The following is a 21,105-nucleotide window of genomic DNA, read 5'->3' as shown; positions in this document are numbered from 1 at the left end:
TAAAAACACTTAAGGTATTTTATGTTGGTTAAACTTCTGCTGGCATAGAGTGTACACACTTCCAAGATTTAGAAATCTTTTCCAAGACCAAGACATACAAAATGAGATGCTGATGGCTTGAAATGCACATGTAGATTAATTTAACAAACTGAAGCAAATATGGAATCCACAAAACGAAAGAAAACTATGGGAAGAGTAACACATTTGTTTTGTCAATGTTATTACCATATAGAAAGGATCAAGCATGCAACAACATGCACATTTAATGGGTGGCAAGGACAAGGGGGGGGGAACCATAATGTGACTACAGACAGCCTTGCCATAACCATTGCCTTTTAATGTACAGTTTTTCTATTTTCATCTGTGTACAGTGGTGCCTTGCTTAACAAATGTCCTGTAAGACGAATTTTTTGCTTAACGAAATGATTTTTCTAGCGGAGGTTGCCTCGCTAGATGAATTCGTTTTCCGAAAAATTCATCTAGCAAATCGCAGTTTCCCATAGGAATGCATTGAAATTCAATTAATGCGTTCCTATGGGCAAATGTTTTTTTTAAAAAAATCAATGCATTCCTATGGGATTCGCTAGACAAATTTTTCGTTATAAGAATAGACCCGTGGAACAAATTAAATTTGTCTAGCGAGGCACCACTGTACATTTAAAGCCTTTAGTTTTTTTTTAGAAAGCAACATGATGATGAACTCTTTTTAACAAGGGAATTTCCACTAAACAATTTCCTCCAGTGGATGCCTCCGTTGGTTCAGAGTTCTTTCTGTGAACCGAATAAGCCCTTATGTTCATGGGAGGGCATGCTTGGATCGCAATCCATTGTTCTTAATAGGCTAGCCTTATCGTAATTGAGAAAGCTGGAGAAAGTAAGTCAGCACTAGTAAAAATACTTCTGAATGCCACAGGGGATCACTAGTCATACATAACGTATTATTTCCTAAGGTGAACAACTTGCATATGTTTCGTTTTTACGATACTTGTCGCAGCATTTAACTCTTGAGCAACATTAATCAAATCTAAATGTGCAAAGTATATACAAATAAACACCATTTACCTTGTTTCTGTTCTTCTCCTGGCTCTGTTCCAATGCAACATCATGCCCACCCTGAGAAAAGCTCAGGGTGCTACTAGAACTATGCTCTTTATGGCTGTCTCCAAACCAGGAGAAAGGCATACAAGTGGGGATAGGGGAATCTGAATCCGACGCAGATAAGTTGTTGGCAGAGTCTTCCAGCAATTCTCGGGAGCCCCTGAAAGAATGTAATTTTTCATGTATGAGCTTTAACAATCTATTGTACATATAATCATACCATGTGAAATAGATATGACATAAGAGTCATATTTTCATCATCAGTACACGGAAACACATTATACACCACACAGTTTAAAGCAATTTAATGTTATTCAGACTAGTAGGTCTAAATTACTATGTAGAAAATATTTCAGAAGTAGCTTTCCTGCTATGTTATCTTTTTGCAAACTGGGCACTAGTATGTTACCAGCTATGAAACACTTTAAAAGTAAATCTGATTGCCTTTGAATACTTTCCTTTTTCAAAGAGACTGAAACTGAGGTTCAACATTCTAACAATGCATGCGATATAAAATTGAGAATGTCGTACATTCATTGACTGTTCAAATTGCACAATTCATTGGAATGCATAGTTAAGAACATAAAATGCTTCTCTAAGTACCGGCTGTCTAGTGAACTCCTTGCATTTTCTTTTTCTTGCTTCTTCCCTTTACCACCAGATTTTCTTAGCCCCCTGAAATTAAAGAAAGTAGTTTAATAAAACGCACAAATTAGTTAAGTCAAATCTGTCCCAATATATTTGTGGCATACTGCAAAATAAATCAATAGGTTTCACACAATTGTCAATTCACACTAGTCAAGTATAGTAATGGGAATTGGGGTAAATGAGAGAACAAGCAGATCAATCCCCAACTGACCACAAGCAATCAAGTTAAACTGAAATCACCAGTTTGGACCAGCCCAATTGTCAATTATAAATAGAAATATGGTTCACATTTCACAGTGCAATCAATTATAACAAATATTTTATAATATTCCATTATGAGAATATATACCAAAGAAAAAAAGAAGCAACCCATCATCATATAACCTAGTAAATATAACTCAAGATGCATAGGTGCATCCTTAGCTGTCGATATACAGTGGTGCCTCGCAAGACAAAAGTAATTCGTTCCGCGAGTTGCTTCGTCTTGCCATAATTTCGTCTTGTGGAAGCGCGGTTAACCGCCGAAAAACTTCATCTTGTGAAGCACGTCCATAGAAAACTTCGTCTTGCAAGTCACCAAAAACATCGCAAAACGCTTTCGTCTTGCGAGTTTTTTGTTGCGCGAGGCATTCGTCTTGCGAGGTACCACTGTATATGGTCTCTCCCCCAAAACAAGAATTGTCTTGAACACCCACAACTTTACATCCCATCCCATCTGTGCCTTCTTTCCTCTGTACTGGAATGGTGGCTGCTGTTATGAGCCAGAGTTCATGTCTTGGGTTTCGAAGGAACGATTTCCAGATTTCTCCAGAGTGAAGTTGTCACTACACACGAATCATTATTTCAGTTATGACCTGTGGACATCCACTGTAATTTTATCCTCAACTCTGACAGAGGGGAACCTGAACATCGTTCTCTAAAGATGCACAAAGTTAAACAACAATAAAAGCATTCCACTTTAAAAGCAACTTGCTGGTCTCATACAGAACCAACTGCAATTTAGCTAGATTTGTTATCTCAAATCTTAAACATAAAAGCCCTACCACAAGATATAACCTTTATATTTTGTCATAATGCAACAGAACAATGTTCTTTATTTATTTGAATGTGTACAGTTTGATCCTAAAGGTGCCTATCCCAAATTAAATTTATTTCTTATTAAAGTGTGTTTAAGATTGCAGACTGAGGCTAACCATTCCCAAAGATCAGTCACTCAAGCACTGAAGGAACCTTATAGAATGAAGCAAATTATTAAAGCTTTGAGATGCCAGAGGAACAAAGAAGTTTGAAGCGCGGTTATCTCCACTTATGCTTATTCTTCAAACCAATGTCATTTTCAATTTTGATACAATCACGCACACAATTATTCCCAGCTGCCAGTTATGCAGATTAGCATCAAACTAGTTTTTGACACATGATAAAACTGCAGTTCAGTTACAGGAACTTTTAACAAACATTCTATCATTGAAAACATGCACGTCGTACCCAAAATCTGGGAAACGCCTTTTGGACTTGCCCGCAGAGGCACCTTCACTTGATTCAGTCTTTTCTTCACTTCGTTTGTCATCTGTATAAAATAAAATAATGACATAAGAAGTCTAAACTGATATACTTCCTGCCTTAAAAGAAAGCAAAGCCTCTTCCATAGATAAGCACAACAGAAACTGTATTGTGCTGACAAACATTTTACAATATATTGTTCTCTTCGCTTTTGCAAGGTGACATCAAATGACTGAAGCATACTGATTGTGCAATTTCTTACATTTAAATAAAAGATTAAATATTATATTAAATTTACAGTGTTGTTTACATTAGAGGCATAACATACAAGAATGGGGAAACAGCAATTGTTTAACTTTTAATAGCGGGAGGCAAGAACCACACTGTGTGTATCAACAGTTTTTCAGGACTTAAAATTTTTAAACACAAGGAATTTTAAATTACCTTTGTTCACTCTTCCTTTGCCTTTTGAGTCTCTATGCTTGACATTTCTGCTGCATCCTGAAGGAGAATTTGGAGTTGTATCCTCATTAGAAGCTGGCTGAGTTGTTCCAGGACTATTTTCTGTGTTTGGTTTATATACTGGAGAAGAGTGCAAGGAAGTTGATGGACTTGATTCTAATAAACTGTCAGTGCTTCCAGCATGTTCATGCTTCTCATCTCTTTGATCTACATCACTCTGCTGTGATGAAATGATCTTCTCTGTAACTTCTGAAGATCTGCTCTGGATTATTTCCTCTGTATTATCATCATTATCATCCACATCCTAAAAACGTATTAAGAAATGAAAGTTATTAAATTTAAAGTTTTAATACTTGCCTAAGTCCAAGGTAACAAATGCTTATGTACTTCAAGTAATCATACAACCACTGTTTATTACTTTATTATTTAATATATTATTTGTATTAAACTACATGCCTCATACTTGGCTATGTTAGGGGTGGAGTTTTCAGATAAATTTGTTATGGTGGCAGCAGGAAGAGAGATTTACTGAAATGTGCAGCAAAAACCCAGCTCATAGCAGGACTTAAGAGTGGAAAGGTGGTACAGCTGAGTGTTAATAAAATTAATCTCATCAATGAATGCATTTAAACAAAGTTAAATTATAACTGGAGGGGAATCAATAATGTGAATACTGTACCAGCAAGTTTATTTCCTTCTGCCCAGCCCCAAGAGATGCTTTCAGCTTTGACCGAGAAGGTGGCTGACGTTTCACTTTCAAGGCAAGCTGAGCTTTTGCTTTATGTGCACTGGTGTCTAACCTTGGTGTATCCCCAACAAAAGTATCAAAATCTGTAAAACAAAACAAAACAAAACAAAACAAAACAAAGTTACATTAAAAATGATATTCCAACAACAGAAACTCTGTCTCCCCATCCCCTTCCTAACAAAATTAGTCAGTGCTCTTTTATAAGCTTGCATTCAATGTCTTAAGTAATCTGACTCTCTATAAATTGAATGGAAACACTGAATTCAGACTCCAAAGCTTGCACACCCCTTTCAGTAGCACAGCTGGTTCAATAAAATGCCCTTTTATAAGTTGTTTGTTAAGTCCTTCGTTAGTATACAGCAGTCAGGACCATACCTGAGTTTTACAACAGAAGGCATACCTCACTGAATTAGCAAACAGATGGCAATTCAAAGTGGATCGTATTAAATAACATATTGTACTGTGCATCTTTTACAGGTTGTTTAACAGTTGTCTAACAGTTATCTAATACTACATCCCTACTTATATATTACTTCACTGAAGTTACAAAATATATGAAACATATTTCATAAAAAAAACCAACAACATATTCCTTAGCAGGCACTGTTTCAGTTAGGAACCCTGAAGACAACTAGACTCAGCAATACACTTGTGGTGAACCTTTTGATGCCACCAGGCTAAATTGTTCCCTCCCTCCCCCAAACCCTGTGGGCCATTTCACAGCAATCATCTGAAGTCACCATTCTGTCAGGTGAAATGTTTTCCTATGCCCACATGATTTAAAATCAACATTGCAGACAAAGGCTTAGGGGGCATGCGAACGCCAAGAGTCAGTTGATCTGTTGTGCCTGCAAGCAGTTTCCTGTGCCCAATGGTCTGGAATCAGTGTTAGAAACTGAGATATGAAAGCTAGGAGCTAAATGGCACCTTAAACCTAGGTTATGGGCGCAACAATGGAATGTCTAGGGCTAGGCGCACTTTTTTAATAGCAAGAATACAAAAGGAACTGCAGCTAAAATATTATGCTCATTTTTCACATGATCTAGTCCTTCTCCTCCCCACCCCCCTAATATTCTTAAGAGGGTATCTTTTCCAGTCTTCATAGAGTAGCTTCATAGAGTAGTGGGGAGGCAGAAAAAGGTCCTCCTTTCCTTCCACTCTGCAGTTTTAATCTGAAATCTTCAGTGCGGTACTGCGCCCAGAGCTCAGAAACTACTCGCGCTAATGAAATTCCCTGTCGCAAAATGCGCCTAGAACAATGGGAGTTTTGAACGCTGGCTGGAATCAAACAATACAGGGAAAGTATCCAAGGTTTTCAGGGTTGGAGGTTCCCACTGATGCAGTAAAAGTGCAGTAAAGGTTTTAAGCCTGGAAATAGTCCTATTTATACACAAAGGGAATCAGTATTATTCCTGCTTCATCAGATTGAAGCTTCACCTATGGACTAACAGTTCTACTTACTAAGAAGATTGACATCTTCCACTGTAAAATTCATAGCAACAACATATAGCACATATTTAAGAAATCAAAGAAATAAATGCTGATGAATTTCTACTTTTACTTACCAGAAAAATCCAATTTCTCTATTGAAGACTCAAATTCCTGAACATCATCTTTTACTTCAAGGTTTTCTGTAAGTTGTTCAGGACTTGGAGTTGCAGTTTCTAATAAACTGCTATTTCCGAACATAAATGGGAGTCTCTCATATATTTTTAATTTATCTTCAAGCTCTGAAATCTGAAAATGTTACAATGCAATTTAAAAATCAATAAAGCCGCTTTTAACATATTTAAAGCCAGTAATTACTAAGTCATCTTGCCTAACCTTCTCCTGCAATATTTTCAGCTGATTTACATGCTCCTGGTCTTTCTCTCCAATAATTTTTGTATGATCCTCTTCCTTTTTCATGAGTTCTACTTCTCTGGAAGGGGAAAGAAACAGTCACATTATGCAATTTAGAAGGAGATAGTTGAGATAGTTATCATGTTGAGCTAGTTATCAACATGTGTATTGAAATACTAAAAATAACTACCAGTATATATTGTTAAGTCTTCTACTTTTACAATCTCATTTCTTACACAGTATTATTCTGGTTGTTATATACAACTAGTGAACACCAACATCTCCATGAAATTGCACAGCTTCTTGTCCTCTTTCTTTCTACTTGTTCTTTGTTCTCCCACTCACTCCCTGCCTGTCCCACATCTACTCTTTCTGTTGCCACTGTCCTCTCCCACTTACCAAGATGGCCTGTTCTTACCAGCAAAATACATTTCCAAGTAATCTCATTGTTTTTTATTAACCTGACCAGTTCCATTTTACCTTAAGACCAAAACCCACTCCACATTGTAAGCAGCCTGATGGATTTAATATTTTTGCATGCGTCTGAATGCACATACAGTCATACCTCATGTTACGTCCGTTTCAGGATGAGTCTTTTCGGGATATGGATGCGCTGAAGCCGGAAGTCCCGGAACGGGTTACTTCTGGGTTCAGCATGCATGCATGTGCAGAAGTGCTAAATCACGCTTTGCACATGCACAGAAGCGCCGAATTACGTCACGCGCCTGGGCAGATGCGGTGCTTCAAGGTGCGGCCTTTTCAGGTTGCGACTGGGCCTCCGGAACGGATCCCGTTCGCAACCAGAGGTACCACTGTACAGGAGACCCTGTTGCAGGATCTGACTAACCAGTCTAAGGAGAAAATGTGTTGTGGTTTTCTATTCTACTCCCACCCGCCACCCTATTTTAAATGTTAATTCTGTTGCTTAGCAGATGTTCCATGTGACCTCCTGGTTCCTTTAAAAGTTCTTTATTTGTTTTTACTTAAAATTTACCTTTAGATTTACACGCTCTGAATCCTCTCCAACTTACCTCTCTGCTGTGTTTATTAGAGAACTGGGGTGCCTTGAAAAGTCTCTTAAAGCCCCTCCACGATAATAGCAAATGATACACTATCAAAGTATTATGACTTTGTTTTTAAATATTCTATAGAAACTACTGTCAGATCATGAGGTAGATCTGTCACATCATGAGATAGATGTTGTAAAGGATGCATTTTCCCATTGTGGCATCAACTTAGATAACTTCCCTCTATTTATGCTTTCCATGTTTCAGAGTGTTTTCACTAATGAAATCAAACTCTCTTAGATTTTTCTGCATCATCCAAAATCAATCACTGACATATATGCATAACTTATAGTACATGCAAGAAATGACAAGGAATGTCCTGTATGAGATTAACAGAAAGAAAATGATAATGAACTCACTTTTGCTGATACTCTTTGAGTAATTTCTTAGCCTTGTTGTATTTTTTCTCCAGGGCATCATATTGTTCCTGAGTTTCTTTAAGATGTTCATTTACTGTTTTGCATAAACTTTGCGCTTCTAACCAATAGGTCTCCAACTTCTTTATTTTTTCTTTGTTCTCACTTAAAGTTTCCTGGAGCTGGGATTTAGTTAACTCCCATTCAATCTTTTCAGCTTCTGTTGCTTTTAACTTTAAAAAAAACAATTCATCAGTATTAGGTATTAGCTATGTAACTCTTCACAACCATTTGTGAGTCTTAAAAAAGAAGTCAGTTCTAATGCAGCAATGAAAATAAAACAACAACAGCAACAAAAAGCTACTGACTTCCATATCAGTGATTTCAGTGAATCTACTTTGAGTATGAGTAATTTTGTATATAGGGATGTGGGTGGCGCGCTGTGGTCTAAACCACAGAGCCTAGGGCTTGCTGGTCAGAAGGTCAGCGGTTCGAATCCCCGCGATGGGGTGAGCTCCTGTTACTCAATCCCTGCTCCTGCCAACCTAGCAGTTCGAAAGCACGTCAAAGTCCAAGCAGATAAATAGGTACCGCTCCAGCGGGAAGGTGAACAGCGTTTCTGTGCGCTGCTCTGGTTCGCCAGAAGCGACTTAGTCATGCTGGCCACATGACCCGGAAGCTGTATGCTAGCTCCCTTGGCCAATAAAGCAAGATGAGCGCCGCAACCCCAGAGTCGTTCGCGGCTGGACCTAAGGTCAGGGGTCCCTTTACCTTTACCTAATTTTGTATATTAATCATTATTAACAGCTAATATTGCTGTAAATTCATAGAAGTCCTTCTGGACAAAATCTGTTCCGGATTATTCATTTTACAACATATTCTCATTTTATTTTTTATTTCTGGCCACATCCCAAATAAATGAGGAACCAAATTTCTAAGATTCAGGTTGCTCCTGTCAGTATGGAAGACAAATATGCTACCCCACCTTCAGAAACAAACTCATTTCTAAAGGCCTACACCATCAGACAGCTTCTTGCTAGCAATATTTTGAGAGCTTCATACAAGTCATTGAAGCTGCAGTATACATTTACCGGTACATTCAATCAGTATCTGCATCGGAATTTGGTGGATTTTTTTGGTTGAAGAGTGGGATTAAAAGGCTTTAAATAAATGAAAACTGGCCATGGCATTGTCAGATCCAAGGCTTGAGTAACATTTACAAGTTTCATAGAAGACACTTTTGCAGAGGTTCCTGTTTTCTCCCTGCCATGTAAGCAGTTGTCCCAGTGCAGCATGAGATTTACTTTTCATACTGTACTTTAGATAGAAGGAAAGAGAGTAGCCATAGCTCACTCTGTGCAACAAGTCACTGTCACTCTGCTACTAAAATGATAATGTGGGAATAATATTGACAGATCAAAGACTCCTATGCTGTTGAAATTTACATAGAATGAATTTACTTTGCCTGTCAGATATTTTCCCAACACAGTTCTCCAGTGATTGAAAAATCCACACCTGGTACAGTTTTTTATGCTAACATTCAATTTATTTATTTGTGTGTGTGTGCTTTCCTTATCAACAAATGTTGCAATTCTCCATCTTAATAAAACTTTCAGCATATAGACAACATACCAACATTTTTACAGTGCACCTGGTAGAATTTTCCCTTCTGTAGCAGGAGGTAAGAAATCAGACTGCACCATGTAATTCTCAAGCCTGGCACTATGATGATGAAGGGAAAGGAGGTTGTTCTCCTTACAAAGTGAGAATAGGCAGCAGACAAAGGCTGGGGTGCACAGAACAAGACCTAATGCAATCTTCCTCCAATACAGTTGCCATTTCTACCAGGATGGTTCTGAGCCTGCTTTTGTTTCAAAAGCATTATTACATGGAATAATTTAAAATAAACACATCATATTTATATTTAAAATAAAATACCAAGAGAAAAAGGAAAAATATACAAGGGCCAACATCCTTCATCAATCATCATATATAATTTATTTAAATAATGAGCTTACTTGCTTTTGATTAAAGTTTGGTTTCACCATAGCTGTCCTCAGCATATCCACATACAAACCAAAACAATTTCCATATATCATTATATATTAAAACTGTACCTTTTCCTTAAGTTGGTTAACTTCAGCTGTTGTAACTGCATGCTTCAACTGTAGCTACAAAAGGATAATAATAAAAAACTTTTCAGAAGAGAAAACAATGGGTATATGAAATGTTGTTGTTTTTGTAAGATCATTAAGAAGTTAAACACAGTAATTCTATACTGCAGTTTCTACTGCTATGTTCAGAGTACCAGTATCTCTAAACATAAAAAGGATCTATTTATCTGCAACGTAATATTTATGTTGATCACACTGCGCTTATTGGATGAGTTTGCTGATGTATGTATTCCTATTTGTGAGTCAACCACTCATTTCCAATTGTAGCTGGTTCAGGAATGTAATGCTAACATACTTTTTACCGAATATCTAACATAAAATATGAAAGCAAATAAAAATGTCTTAAGTCAAAGCTTTCTGGGGGGAAAACTGAATTTAAATATTTTTAAAGATTAGTGATCAAGTTTCATTATTCACTGACATAGAATTCCAACAAGGAAAACATTTCAGACTGGTTATCCTTTGCAAGATAGCAAAAAAGAAGTGATCCACTACTAACTTATGAGACTCTCAGGGTTGCAGCATGACCAAAGGAGCAGAATTCAAATGAGAACAACCAAGTCCCCAGCTCACACATGTGGAGACTGAAAGACTATACTTTTGGTCTTGAATAGTTTTGTGGTTTTTAAAAAGCACCTCTGGAGAAGTGTATTCTGAAGGCTTGATATTACACATGCCAATGCAAAAACAAGTTTTGGTTTTTATATTAGAAAGTTAGTAAGGTCTATCTGATAAAGACTCAGATCTAAAGATCCACTGAAGAAGCTCAAAGTAAAGATTTTGAGGCCACTGAACACATCACCCATAGAACTCAGAATAACTGTGAAAGCACACTTCAGTACTGCTCTCCCAGTGCAGATGAGGAAAAAACTTCAGTCAAACAGGGAAGCTTCTGGATGTAAACAGAAGCACCAATATGGATTTAAGAGACCCTTTGGATTTCAACCAACGTTTATTATTACTTGCTCAGTTGATATCCCCCTATGTTTTCACCTATCTGCAGTTTATCCATGTTGCTTTAATTTATGTGAGCTGCCTTGAGCCCCACTTCTGGGGAAAAGGTGTGAAATAAAGGTGTGAAAAAAATGGATATAGTTCTGTAATCGATAAGATATATTGCCAATATATAGCTAACATATATTGATAAATTTCTGCTAACTTGCTATTTTTCCATGAAATCTACCATTTGAGAACTGATTTGCTAATAAATTATTCTTTTCATAAAGGAACAGCAGAAGATTTAAGAAGAAAAATATCCTTAAATCTAGAATCACAGTGTAGATGCTGTAACCAAACCTTGGTTAAGTGAAACTGAAAATGTGTCAGCTCCTGGAGAGTTGATTGCAGTCATTTTGCTGCTCCCAGTCCTAGTTCAAGCTAAATTGCCTGAACTAGTACTCGTGGTTAAGGTTCACTATTTGTTACAGGCTCATGGTTAGGGAGGAAGGAGCTTAACCATGACTCCCAGTTCAGATGACATGCTAAGCCAAACCTTAGCTCAGTGCAGCACAGCAGCAAAAGTGTTAGGGAGGAGCAAAGCAGATGCAAGGCAGAAGCCTGCACATTTGTGCAGTCTAAGGCAATTCATGAATCATGCTAATGTCTGTAGACAGTAGAACATGTAACAGCGACAATGTAATGGAGTCCAACCAAAATTAACTATCCATTTAATAGGCAGCAAAACATTGAATCATACCTCTTTAAACTTCAACAGAAACTGTGTAGAATCCATGTCTAGTGGCAAATTAATATCCTCATTTTCAGGAAGATAAAACACTTCCACCGATTTTCCATGTAAATGTGATTCAAAAGAATCTTCATCTTCATCATAATCATCATCCTGAAAAGGTATTATGTATTATTGAAAATAAGTACAACTTATTCTAACAAAGATAAAATGGCTTTGAAACATCACTTCTATATTTCAGCATTTAAAATATAATAATAATAATAATAATAATAATAATAATAATAATAATAATAATAACAACCTGTGTAAATCCATACACAATTCAACTTGAAATACTCAAAAACAGTTCTGTTCTGGTTGCCTCACTTCAATAAGCATATTGTAAAGCTGGAAAAGGTTCAGGAAAAGACAATCAAAATAACCAAGGGAGTCCCCAAACTTCGGTCCTCCAGATGTTTTGGACTACAATTCCCATCATCCCTGACCATTGGTCCTCTTAGCTAGGGATCATGGGAGTTGTAGGCGAAAACATCTGGAGGGCCGCAGTCTGGGGATGCCTGCCCTAGACCAAAGGTTCTGTATATTAAGGGGGGGATTCACAATAAAATGCTTCTGAAATTTCATGAAGACTTAAAAAAAAATTGTGGAGATGCAAAGGATTGAAAGATGAGAAACAGATAGAAACCAAAATGGAGAGATTCCCTCGCCTCTGTTGCTCATACTAGGACTATTAATAACACAGTATATACTAGATGTTGAAGAAGCACCAGAGCATGTGGCCCCTTCTCAAGGATTGTGCCTTGTGCAAGCACTTTGGCTTGCAGGGGTGGAGGGTGCAGGTGCAAATGTTTGACTGCTCTGCCATATCTAAAGCAACAGCAGCAACAACAACCACCAGCCGATTCTCCCTGCCCATTCAAAACTACCCTATGAGGGAGAGTCTGATTCTCAGCAAGCCTCCTCTCCAACATGCTAGCTTTGCAAGTGTGAATACCCACCCACCCACAACCTGAATCTGAAGCGATCTTGCCCAGAAATAAGATACCTAAGCAAGAATTGGACATGAAGCAGCGGGTGGAGATTAGCAAATGATAAGGAAGGGGTGAAAGGGGGGGGGAGAGAGGGAAGGAAGGAAGGAAGGAAGGAAGGAAGGAAGGAAGGAAGGAAGGAAGGAAGGAAGGAAGGAAGGAAGGAAGGGGTGAGAGAAAGTGAAAAAAGAGGGAGAAGGGAAAGAAGGAAGGAAGGGGTCAGAGAGAGAGAGAGAGAGAGACAAGGAAGGAAGAGGTGAAAGAGAGAGAGAAAGAAAGAATGGGGGGAAGGAAGGAAGCAAAGTGAAAGCCACGCACAGCGCCCAAGCGGCTCTTGCTTTTCTTGCTGGTACAGCAAGCTGGGAGAAGGGACGGACGGACGGGAGTTCCCATCTGCCACACACACCCCCTCCCAGCCCGCCGCAAAGCAAGTGGAGCAGGCTTGGTAACCAGCAGCGGCCGGGGGGGGGGGGAAGGGGCATCCCAAAAGTGTCGCTTTCGGGATGCCCCTCCCCCCCCCGCTGCCAACAGTGGGCTCGTCCTGCCTTCCGTGCCTGCGTTCCAATGGAAGGCAGGCAGGCAAGGCAGGTGGCACAGCCCGGGAGAGGCTGTTCCTTTTGAAAGCAGAGCGACAGCCTCTTCAGGGCTGGACTGCCTGCATTCTGTGGGCTCCTCTAAAGCAAGCGCTTCGCTTGCTTTAAAGGAGGAGCCCACGGAACACAGGCAGGCAAGGCAACCGGCTCAGCCCGGGAGAGGCTGTGGTTTCTACAAGCAGAGCGACAGCCTCTTCAGGGCTTGCGCCCCTGCCTTCCAGGGCTTCTCGTTCCTTCCCCCCCCCCCACAAAATAGCTGCGGTTGGGAGACACACAGCGCAGCGCAGCGCCTCTCTTGACCGTGCCTCCGATCCCTGCTCTTGCTAGCGGCAAAGGTGGGCAGCGGCAAAGGCGGGGGCGGGCGCGACTGAGTGGCCAAAAGGAGCGCCCCTGCCTCTACCTATCTCTGCCACTAGCAAGAGCAGGGATCGGAGCCTGCGGTTGGGAGAGGCACTGGCTCAGTGGGATCCCGAGGGATCCCGCTGCCAGAGCCATGGCATTTGCTCCATAGGACCCACAGAGATTTCCCCTTACTCTTGAGGAGGAAAAAAGTGCATCCTATGGAGCGAAAAATACGGTATATTTGACCAGTAAGGCTGAACGTGACTGTACTGCCTCTTGATTATGTGAACAGTTATGAGGAGTGGAGAAGGAAAGGTGACACAACAAGATCAGCAGGAAATGGGGCTCAGAATGAGCCAAGAGAAAGAACTTGGGAGCAGGGCACAGGAGAGGAAAGGTGTACAACGTACATGCAATGTTATATTTTAATTGATACCTGTTCTGTATCATCATGGGCATACTGATGCTCATACAAACATCTCTCCTGCTCCAATGTCTCACTTATAAGCCGAGCTACTTCACTCTGAGTTCCTGGTTTTTCTCTTCCAATCAGAAACCTACAGAAAACCATCAACCACCATCAATAAGTCAAATATAAAATGACAGTGTCACCAGCAGGAAATAATTTTAATATTTCCCCTTCAACTCTATTACTAAAAAAAACCCTGCTTAGCTATTTTATAAAATTACACATACCTGACTGTGCCTTTTGTATTTTTTAGTACAGTTGCTGCAAAAAACTGGGTTACTCCAACAAGACTTATACCATCAACTTCAACAATTTGATCATTTACTTGGATTCTGCAAGGAAAGGAATAAACATATTTGGTGTTACACACCACACTATATTTGTTAAAATAAAAAGGCATTTGAATGAAAACAATAAAAAGCATATGAGTAAGGGCCTGTCTGGTTATTATATTCTACAGAACATACCCTACAGAATATTTTCAATGGTAACTTTTGGATAGATTATTAATTCTATTTATATCCCACCTTTCCTCACAAATGAGCCCCCTCCCACAAGGAAAAAGAAACCAAAGATCTAAACCAGACTCAAATATGTTTGCTTTAAAAATGAAAGTATATGTTTAAAATGCAGGTAGGGACTAGGGGAATATATATTTAAACTAGTTAAGTACTTCGTAAGGAGGCAATATGCACTTGCTCGGTTCCAAGTGATACATTTTTTATAACAAATAGTTTGTGCAAGATCCTATCGGCATTTTCCTTCTGTTACAGTGGTAATAAGCAAGCTTCTAGGGGTTGGAGAATCTTCTTGAATGACATTCAGCACAATATAGAGGCTGTAATCTCATAGGATATTTAAAGAAGACATCCACCTTTGCACACTAACACTGCATGAGTGAAAAAATAGAATTTACATGGCCTACCATGTTGTGCAACTGTCTCTCTAATACACACTATCCTTATAGCAGGAAAACATGGTTTCCCATTTCACCTGAACTGAGCCAGTGAAACATTCAGATACAGCCATACCTCGGGTTATGAACGCTGCGGGTTGCACATTTTTGGGTTGCGGATCGTGCCGAACCTGGAAGCACTGGAACGGGTTACTTCCAGGTTTCGGCGCTCGCGCATGCGCACAAACACAAAATGACATCACGCACGTGCGCAGACGTGGCACTTCAGGCTGCGAATGCTGCGGGTTGCGAAAGTGCCTCCCGCATGGATCACGTTCACAACCCAAGGTATGAGTATACTGAAAAGTAATAAAATTTAGTTCATATACTTTTACTGTCTTGGTTTTACTAATATCTTCAAAACAGAATAAGCATTCCTAGCAGAAACTTACCGACCGTCTTTCTGAGCAGCTCCACCTTCAGTAATCGTTTTTACAAAGATTCCCAGCTTTTCCAGTCCCTGATCTGCACCAACACCCATTCCAATAATACTGATACCTAAACCACTGTCACCTATGGGTTACAAAAGAAAAGAGAAAGATCATGTATTTTAAAAATTAGATTCATAGCTAATAATTATTATTATTATAATATAATAATTTATTAATAATAATAATTTCCCCAGCCACTCTGGGCAGCTTACAACAGAAAAATGAAATAAAATAATTAGCTGTTTTTCTCTTTGACATCTGATGGGAGGGCGTTCCACAGGGCGGGCGCCACCACCGAGAAGGCCCTCTGCCTGGTTCCCTGCAACTTGGCTTCTCGCAACGAGGGAACCACCAGAAGGCCCTCGGTACTGGACCTCAGTGTCCGGGCAGAACGATGGGGGTGGAGACGCTCATTCAGGTATACTGGACCGAGGCCATTTAGGGCTTTAAAGGTCAGCACCAACACTTTGAACTGTGCTAGGAAACCTACTGGGAACCAATGTAGATCTTTCAAGACCGGTGTTATGTGGTCTCGGCGTTTGCTCCAAGTCACCAGTCTAGCTGCCGCAAATTATTGGTCATACGTGCAAAATACCTCATTGGGGTAATATAGTATTTAAATCATAAACAGGAAATCATTATATGATGACTGAAGTAAGAAGTGCATTTATGCATTCTTTAAAAAAGAACGATATACTGTGACAATCCAACGAATTCTGTTTTTGCCAAACATTTAAGAAGCAATCCTAAACTCAGCTAACATGGTCTTTCATTAGTCTTCTATGTCTACTCACAACACCCATTGATTTCACATAGGCTTAATTCCAGGCCATTTTGACCACTTTGGCCTGAAAGTAAAAGTTATTTTTGTAGGATAAATGTTTAAAATGCATACCTTTTTCAATTTCTACAGGAAAAACCTCCATTTTCTCCACCCTTTTCTCAAGTTCATACTCAGCTGATGCTGACACAGGGTCAACCTCTTCATTACGTCTATCATAATCTTCATTTGAGTAAGTATTGAATACCTAAGAAAATAAGAGGTGGTTTTAAAACACTTTTGCACTCATGAGAGTTGACTAGATCTAAAAACCAGATACTACTTGCATGTAAATACTAATACAGAACCCTTCATTTTCATATCCCTTTTGCAATTTCTCTAATCAATGAAGTACAGTATATGAACTCCATGCAAAATGAACCAAAATTCCACATCAAAGGAATAAAATATTTAGTCAACATAAGAATATTGAGTCATATCTCCTGACTTAAATAATTTGGTCTGATTTCATGGCCCAGTTTTCAAATGAATGAACAATCAAAATTATTTTAAAAACAACATAAATAAACAAAAGGTATGAAGATTGGGTATAGGCAGCCCACTGAGCTAAGACAAAAGAAAGAGGTAGAAAAAATTCAAAAAGGAAAAACCTGTTCTCAAAAGTGTCAATGAATAAGATTTACAGTGGTACCTCGGTTTAAGTACACAATTGGTTCCAGAAGTCTGTACTTAACCTGAAGCGTACTTAACCTGAAGCAAACTTTCCCATTGAAAGTAATGGAAAGTGGATTAATCCATTCCAGATAGGTCCGCGGAGTACTCAACCTGAAGTGTACTTAACCCGAAGTATGAGTGCAATTGGTTCTGAAAGTCCATAGTTAACCTGAAGTGTACTTAACCTGAAGCAAACTTTCCCATTGAAAGTAATGGAAAGTGGATTAATCCATTCCAGACGGGTCCGCGGAGTACTTAAACTGAAAGTACTCAAACCGAAGCGTACTTAAACCGAGGTATGACTGTATTACAATTCAATGTGTTTTAGGGTGCAGTTCCTTGTTCAGGAACAATGTACAGATAATTAAAAATATAGAAGTCAAATAATGGGGTATGAACAAAATACAATACAATGCTTATCAATGGCTTGTAATAAAAGGGCCATTCCGTGAAAAATGAGCCTGATAAGAAAAAAATTATTTTTAAAATATACTTATTTTACTTATAGTTTCATTAACTAAACATATTAAAGTTCAATATTCCAAAGGAAAAAAGAATTTGAAATTATTTTTTTCATGAGAAATTTGAGCTTGAAGTTTCAGTATCACTTTTCTGATTGTGTAGCTTAATTCTGTTCATTTAGGTTGGCATTATTTTTTAAAGATAAACAAAAATTGTGGTTGTCATTGTTGGTATATTATTAAAGTGAATAACTTTGTCTACACATTGGACTTGAAAAATTTTAAATAGGTAAGTTATTTCTATTTTATTTTTATTATTGAATGGGATGCTGTTTCAGTGTCCCACCCGTGACAGCAAAAGGTACAAAAGTTTATTTTGTGATAAAACTAATTTATAGGTTATGTTTGTTTTATTGTGGGAGTATGTATTAGAGTATAACACACCTATCAATAATAAAAATGCAGTTAATTAATGTAAACACCATGAAATTTTAATAATTTTTTTCTGTCCCACCCGTGACAGTTTTCAGCTTGTTTTATTAGGTTGCTAACTGTTGTAGCTTGAGTTAGTGATTTCAGCAAGTGATTTCAGCTCTCTGCAGACAGGAGACAGATTCCTCATGTAATAATTCTTTATTCTGGCAAACAAGACTGAGGGACTGAGGAGAGGGGAACTAGCTAGAAAGAGATACATTTTGGAGGGAACAATCTCAAGCAATCACAAAGCTGCCTTTTGGTGGAAACCAATAAGACTAAGGAGCCAAATGCAGCTGCTTGAATGAACCAATAGTAGCTGTTCCTTCTGGAACATAAAGGCAGTTACCGTTACTTTACCCTAATGCGAATACATACAGTAATAAAGATAATATAACCTTTGAATCAATACACAAAATGGGAAAGACTACATCTGCAGAACGTATGAGAAAGCTGCGTGAAAAACTAAAACAAGATAAAAACAAATGTGAAAGCTTCAAAGAAAAGGAGAGGGTCAGAGATAAGAAGAGGCGAGAAAAGATGAAGTTGGTAAAGAATTTGTCTGCAAAATCACTTATGGAATACAGACGGAAAGAAACTGAGTGCAAAAGAAAGTACAGACAAAAGATAAAAGAAAAAGAATCTAGGCCAATTGGCGACACTACTATTCCAGAGATTGGGTCATTTAAATGCCCACAATCTCTTGGAAAGGCTGTTACCAAAGTTAAAAGAGTGTTGCCATTAAGTCCACGGAAAAGAATAGCCGTGTTACGAAAGCTTGTGTATGAGAGTTCACCTCAAGCGTCAAAAACACTATTTGATAAAAGCCCTAAACAGAACACCAAAAGTTCTATTATTTCACAAGATAATATCGCAAAGGTCCATGGGTTTTATAATTCAGATGATATTAGCAGGCAGGCACCAGGAATTAAGGATGTCAAATCTATTAAAGATCCAACAAGTGGAAAAAGAATCAAAATCCAAAAGCGGCATATGAATATGACAGTCCAAGAGGCCTATGCCTTATTTAAGATTGATAACCCAACAGTTGAAATCAGCAAATCAAAATTTTATGAACTGAGGCCTAAAAATATTGACTTAGCTTCTCAAATGCCACACAATGTTTGCGTTTGCAAATACCACGCTAATTTCAATTTCCTAATTGAAGCCATAAGTAGGAAAGACATTTTTTTTCCTTCCACACATTCTGATCTTTTGAGCCTTACTTGTTGTGATTTGGAAAATGAAAAGTGCATGAATGGTGAATGCAAAAAGTGTGTACTTAATTTGCACACCCTAATTGATGAAGACTTAAACATGTCGTCTGAGATTTTCTGGAAGCAATGGAAAGATGACTGTTCTAGCCGGCCTAAGGTTTTTGAAGCAAAAGGAACCATAGAAGAAGCTGTCAATGAGCTACAAAATCAATTTAGTAAATTTAAGAAGCACTTCTTTGTAAAGCGATTACAAGCTAAAGCTTTCAAAAATATGAAGGACACAGTAGCTGATGATGAGGTGATTCTTCAAGTGGATTTTGCTGAAAACTATTTGGCAACATCGCAAGATGAAATCCAAAGTGCACACTGGACCCACAACCAAATCACAGTATTTACTGGTTGCGCTTGGACTCAAGGCAAAGTACGTTCTTTTGCCGTGGTTTTGGATCACTTAACCCACGACAAATACTCAGTATATGCATGCCTAAAAGCCATAATTGAAGAACTTAAGAAAGAATTTAACAGACTGACAAAGGTCAAAATCTTTTCTGATGGGTGTGCTGGTCAGTTCAAAAATAAGTACACACTGTCCAATCTGTGTTTTATGCCTGAAGACTTTGGTGTTGATGGGGAATGGGTTTTTTTTGCTACATCCCACGGCAAGGGTGCCGTGGATGGGATTGGTGGATTAACTAAGCAAGCAGTTTGGAATGCAGTGAAACAAAGGAGAGTAGTAATCAATTCAGCATCAGATTTTGTTAAATGTGCTGAAAAAGCAGTACCGAGAGTGAAGTTTGTCCTTTTAACACCTACTGATATCAGTGCAAATATGGCGATGCTAGATGAGCGCTGGACTTTGGTGAGGAAGATTCCAAACGTGCAGTCCAACCATTTTTTTAAAGCTAAAGACAAAAGAAGTTTAGTTTATGGACCTTCTTTTCAAAAGTCCACCCACGTAGTCTTCACAGAACTGTTCAAGTTAAAAGTTTCTGATGTTTACAGAGATTCTGATAGTGACACAGAAAAACAAGATGGTGTAGCAAGTTGTACAAATGAAACAGATGTGCCGGTGGTTGGAGTGAAGCCGTTCGTTGATGGAGTGACTATTGGGACATATGTTTTAGTTGAATTTGAAGCAACTACAAAAAGACAAAGAACCAGGCCTACTAAATATAGATATGCTGCAATATGCCAAAGTAATGTTGAAGATGATGGAGAAGTCAAGGTGATGTGTATGCGAGCAGTTAACAATTCTGGAAAGCTGTTTCAAGTTGATGAAAAAGACATATCATATGTGCAGTTTGAACATATTCTTAGTATCTTACCCCAACCTAATGTTAAACGAGTCAGAAGGAACATTTTTTATGAATTTACTGAAAATGTAGATGTGTTTGAAAGTGGTTAATTGGCCCAGAGATGGACTAGAAGAAAATATTTTTTAAATAGATTTTAATTTTAGTAAATACAACATTATACTTTGTAGGCTATAGTAGATAGTAAGTATAGTAATAGCAAAAGGTTTTTTTGTAATTATTCCATTTTTAACAACCTTAATTGTATGTTAAATCAAGTGTATGCCAGACGCGTCCCACCCGTGACATTTCATTGTCCCACCCGTGACAGCATTTTTTCCTTAATTTTGTATCATTAAATTTCTTAACCTAAATTTCTGATTGCATAGTTGTAACCAATAAACATTGATTTAAACAGATATGCTGAGTTTATAATTGATTCACCTCCCAACTCACAGAGTTTTTCCATAAATCAAACTTATCTCAAGCTCCGTGTCCTTTTTTTGTCCCACCCGTGACAATACTTTAACATTTAATAAAATTGTCAAAAATATCCATAAAAATAATAAAAAATTAGTAAAATGTTCAGTATCTTATTAAGAACATAGTTCAAATTTTGGTTGTTAATTTTTATGTATATTTACATTCTTACACATGTGTGAATACCAAAAAACATGGTCCAAGTGTCCCACCCGTGACAATGGAATGGCCCAAAACTGATGTTTGCACTTTTGAGAATAGGCTTCTACTTTTTGCATTCTTT

General features: G+C 38.3%; 1 protein-coding gene across 3 annotated transcripts in view; it reads right to left on the bottom strand.

The window, feature by feature from the left end:
- Nucleotides 1-21,105, bottom strand: part of LOC118094658 (neurabin-1) — a 46,816-nt gene that overhangs the window by 13,055 nt on the left and 12,656 nt on the right. For all 3 annotated transcript variants that reach the window (XM_035135230.2, XM_035135241.2, XM_060281091.1), the window contains exons 3-16: nt 16,299-16,431; nt 15,365-15,485; nt 14,245-14,349; nt 13,985-14,105; nt 11,592-11,735; nt 9,839-9,892; nt 7,725-7,954; nt 6,281-6,377; nt 6,022-6,193; nt 4,388-4,539; nt 3,691-4,012; nt 3,232-3,313; nt 1,702-1,773; nt 1,063-1,258 (exon numbers count right to left, since the gene is read on the bottom strand). In XM_035135230.2, coding sequence (XP_034991121.2) covers nt 1,063-1,258; nt 1,702-1,773; nt 3,232-3,313; nt 3,691-4,012; nt 4,388-4,539; nt 6,022-6,193; nt 6,281-6,377; nt 7,725-7,954; nt 9,839-9,892; nt 11,592-11,735; nt 13,985-14,105; nt 14,245-14,349; nt 15,365-15,485; nt 16,299-16,431 — 2,001 coding nt within the window. The remainder of the gene's footprint in view (nt 1-1,062; nt 1,259-1,701; nt 1,774-3,231; nt 3,314-3,690; nt 4,013-4,387; nt 4,540-6,021; nt 6,194-6,280; nt 6,378-7,724; nt 7,955-9,838; nt 9,893-11,591; nt 11,736-13,984; nt 14,106-14,244; nt 14,350-15,364; nt 15,486-16,298; nt 16,432-21,105) is intronic.

The sequence above is a fragment of the Zootoca vivipara genome, chromosome 1 (genome assembly GCF_963506605.1).
Source record: "Zootoca vivipara chromosome 1, rZooViv1.1, whole genome shotgun sequence".
Classification (NCBI taxonomy): domain Eukaryota; kingdom Metazoa; phylum Chordata; class Lepidosauria; order Squamata; family Lacertidae; genus Zootoca; species Zootoca vivipara.
The sequence above is the reverse complement of the archived record's forward strand: the minus strand, read 5'-3'. Positions and strand labels throughout refer to the sequence as shown.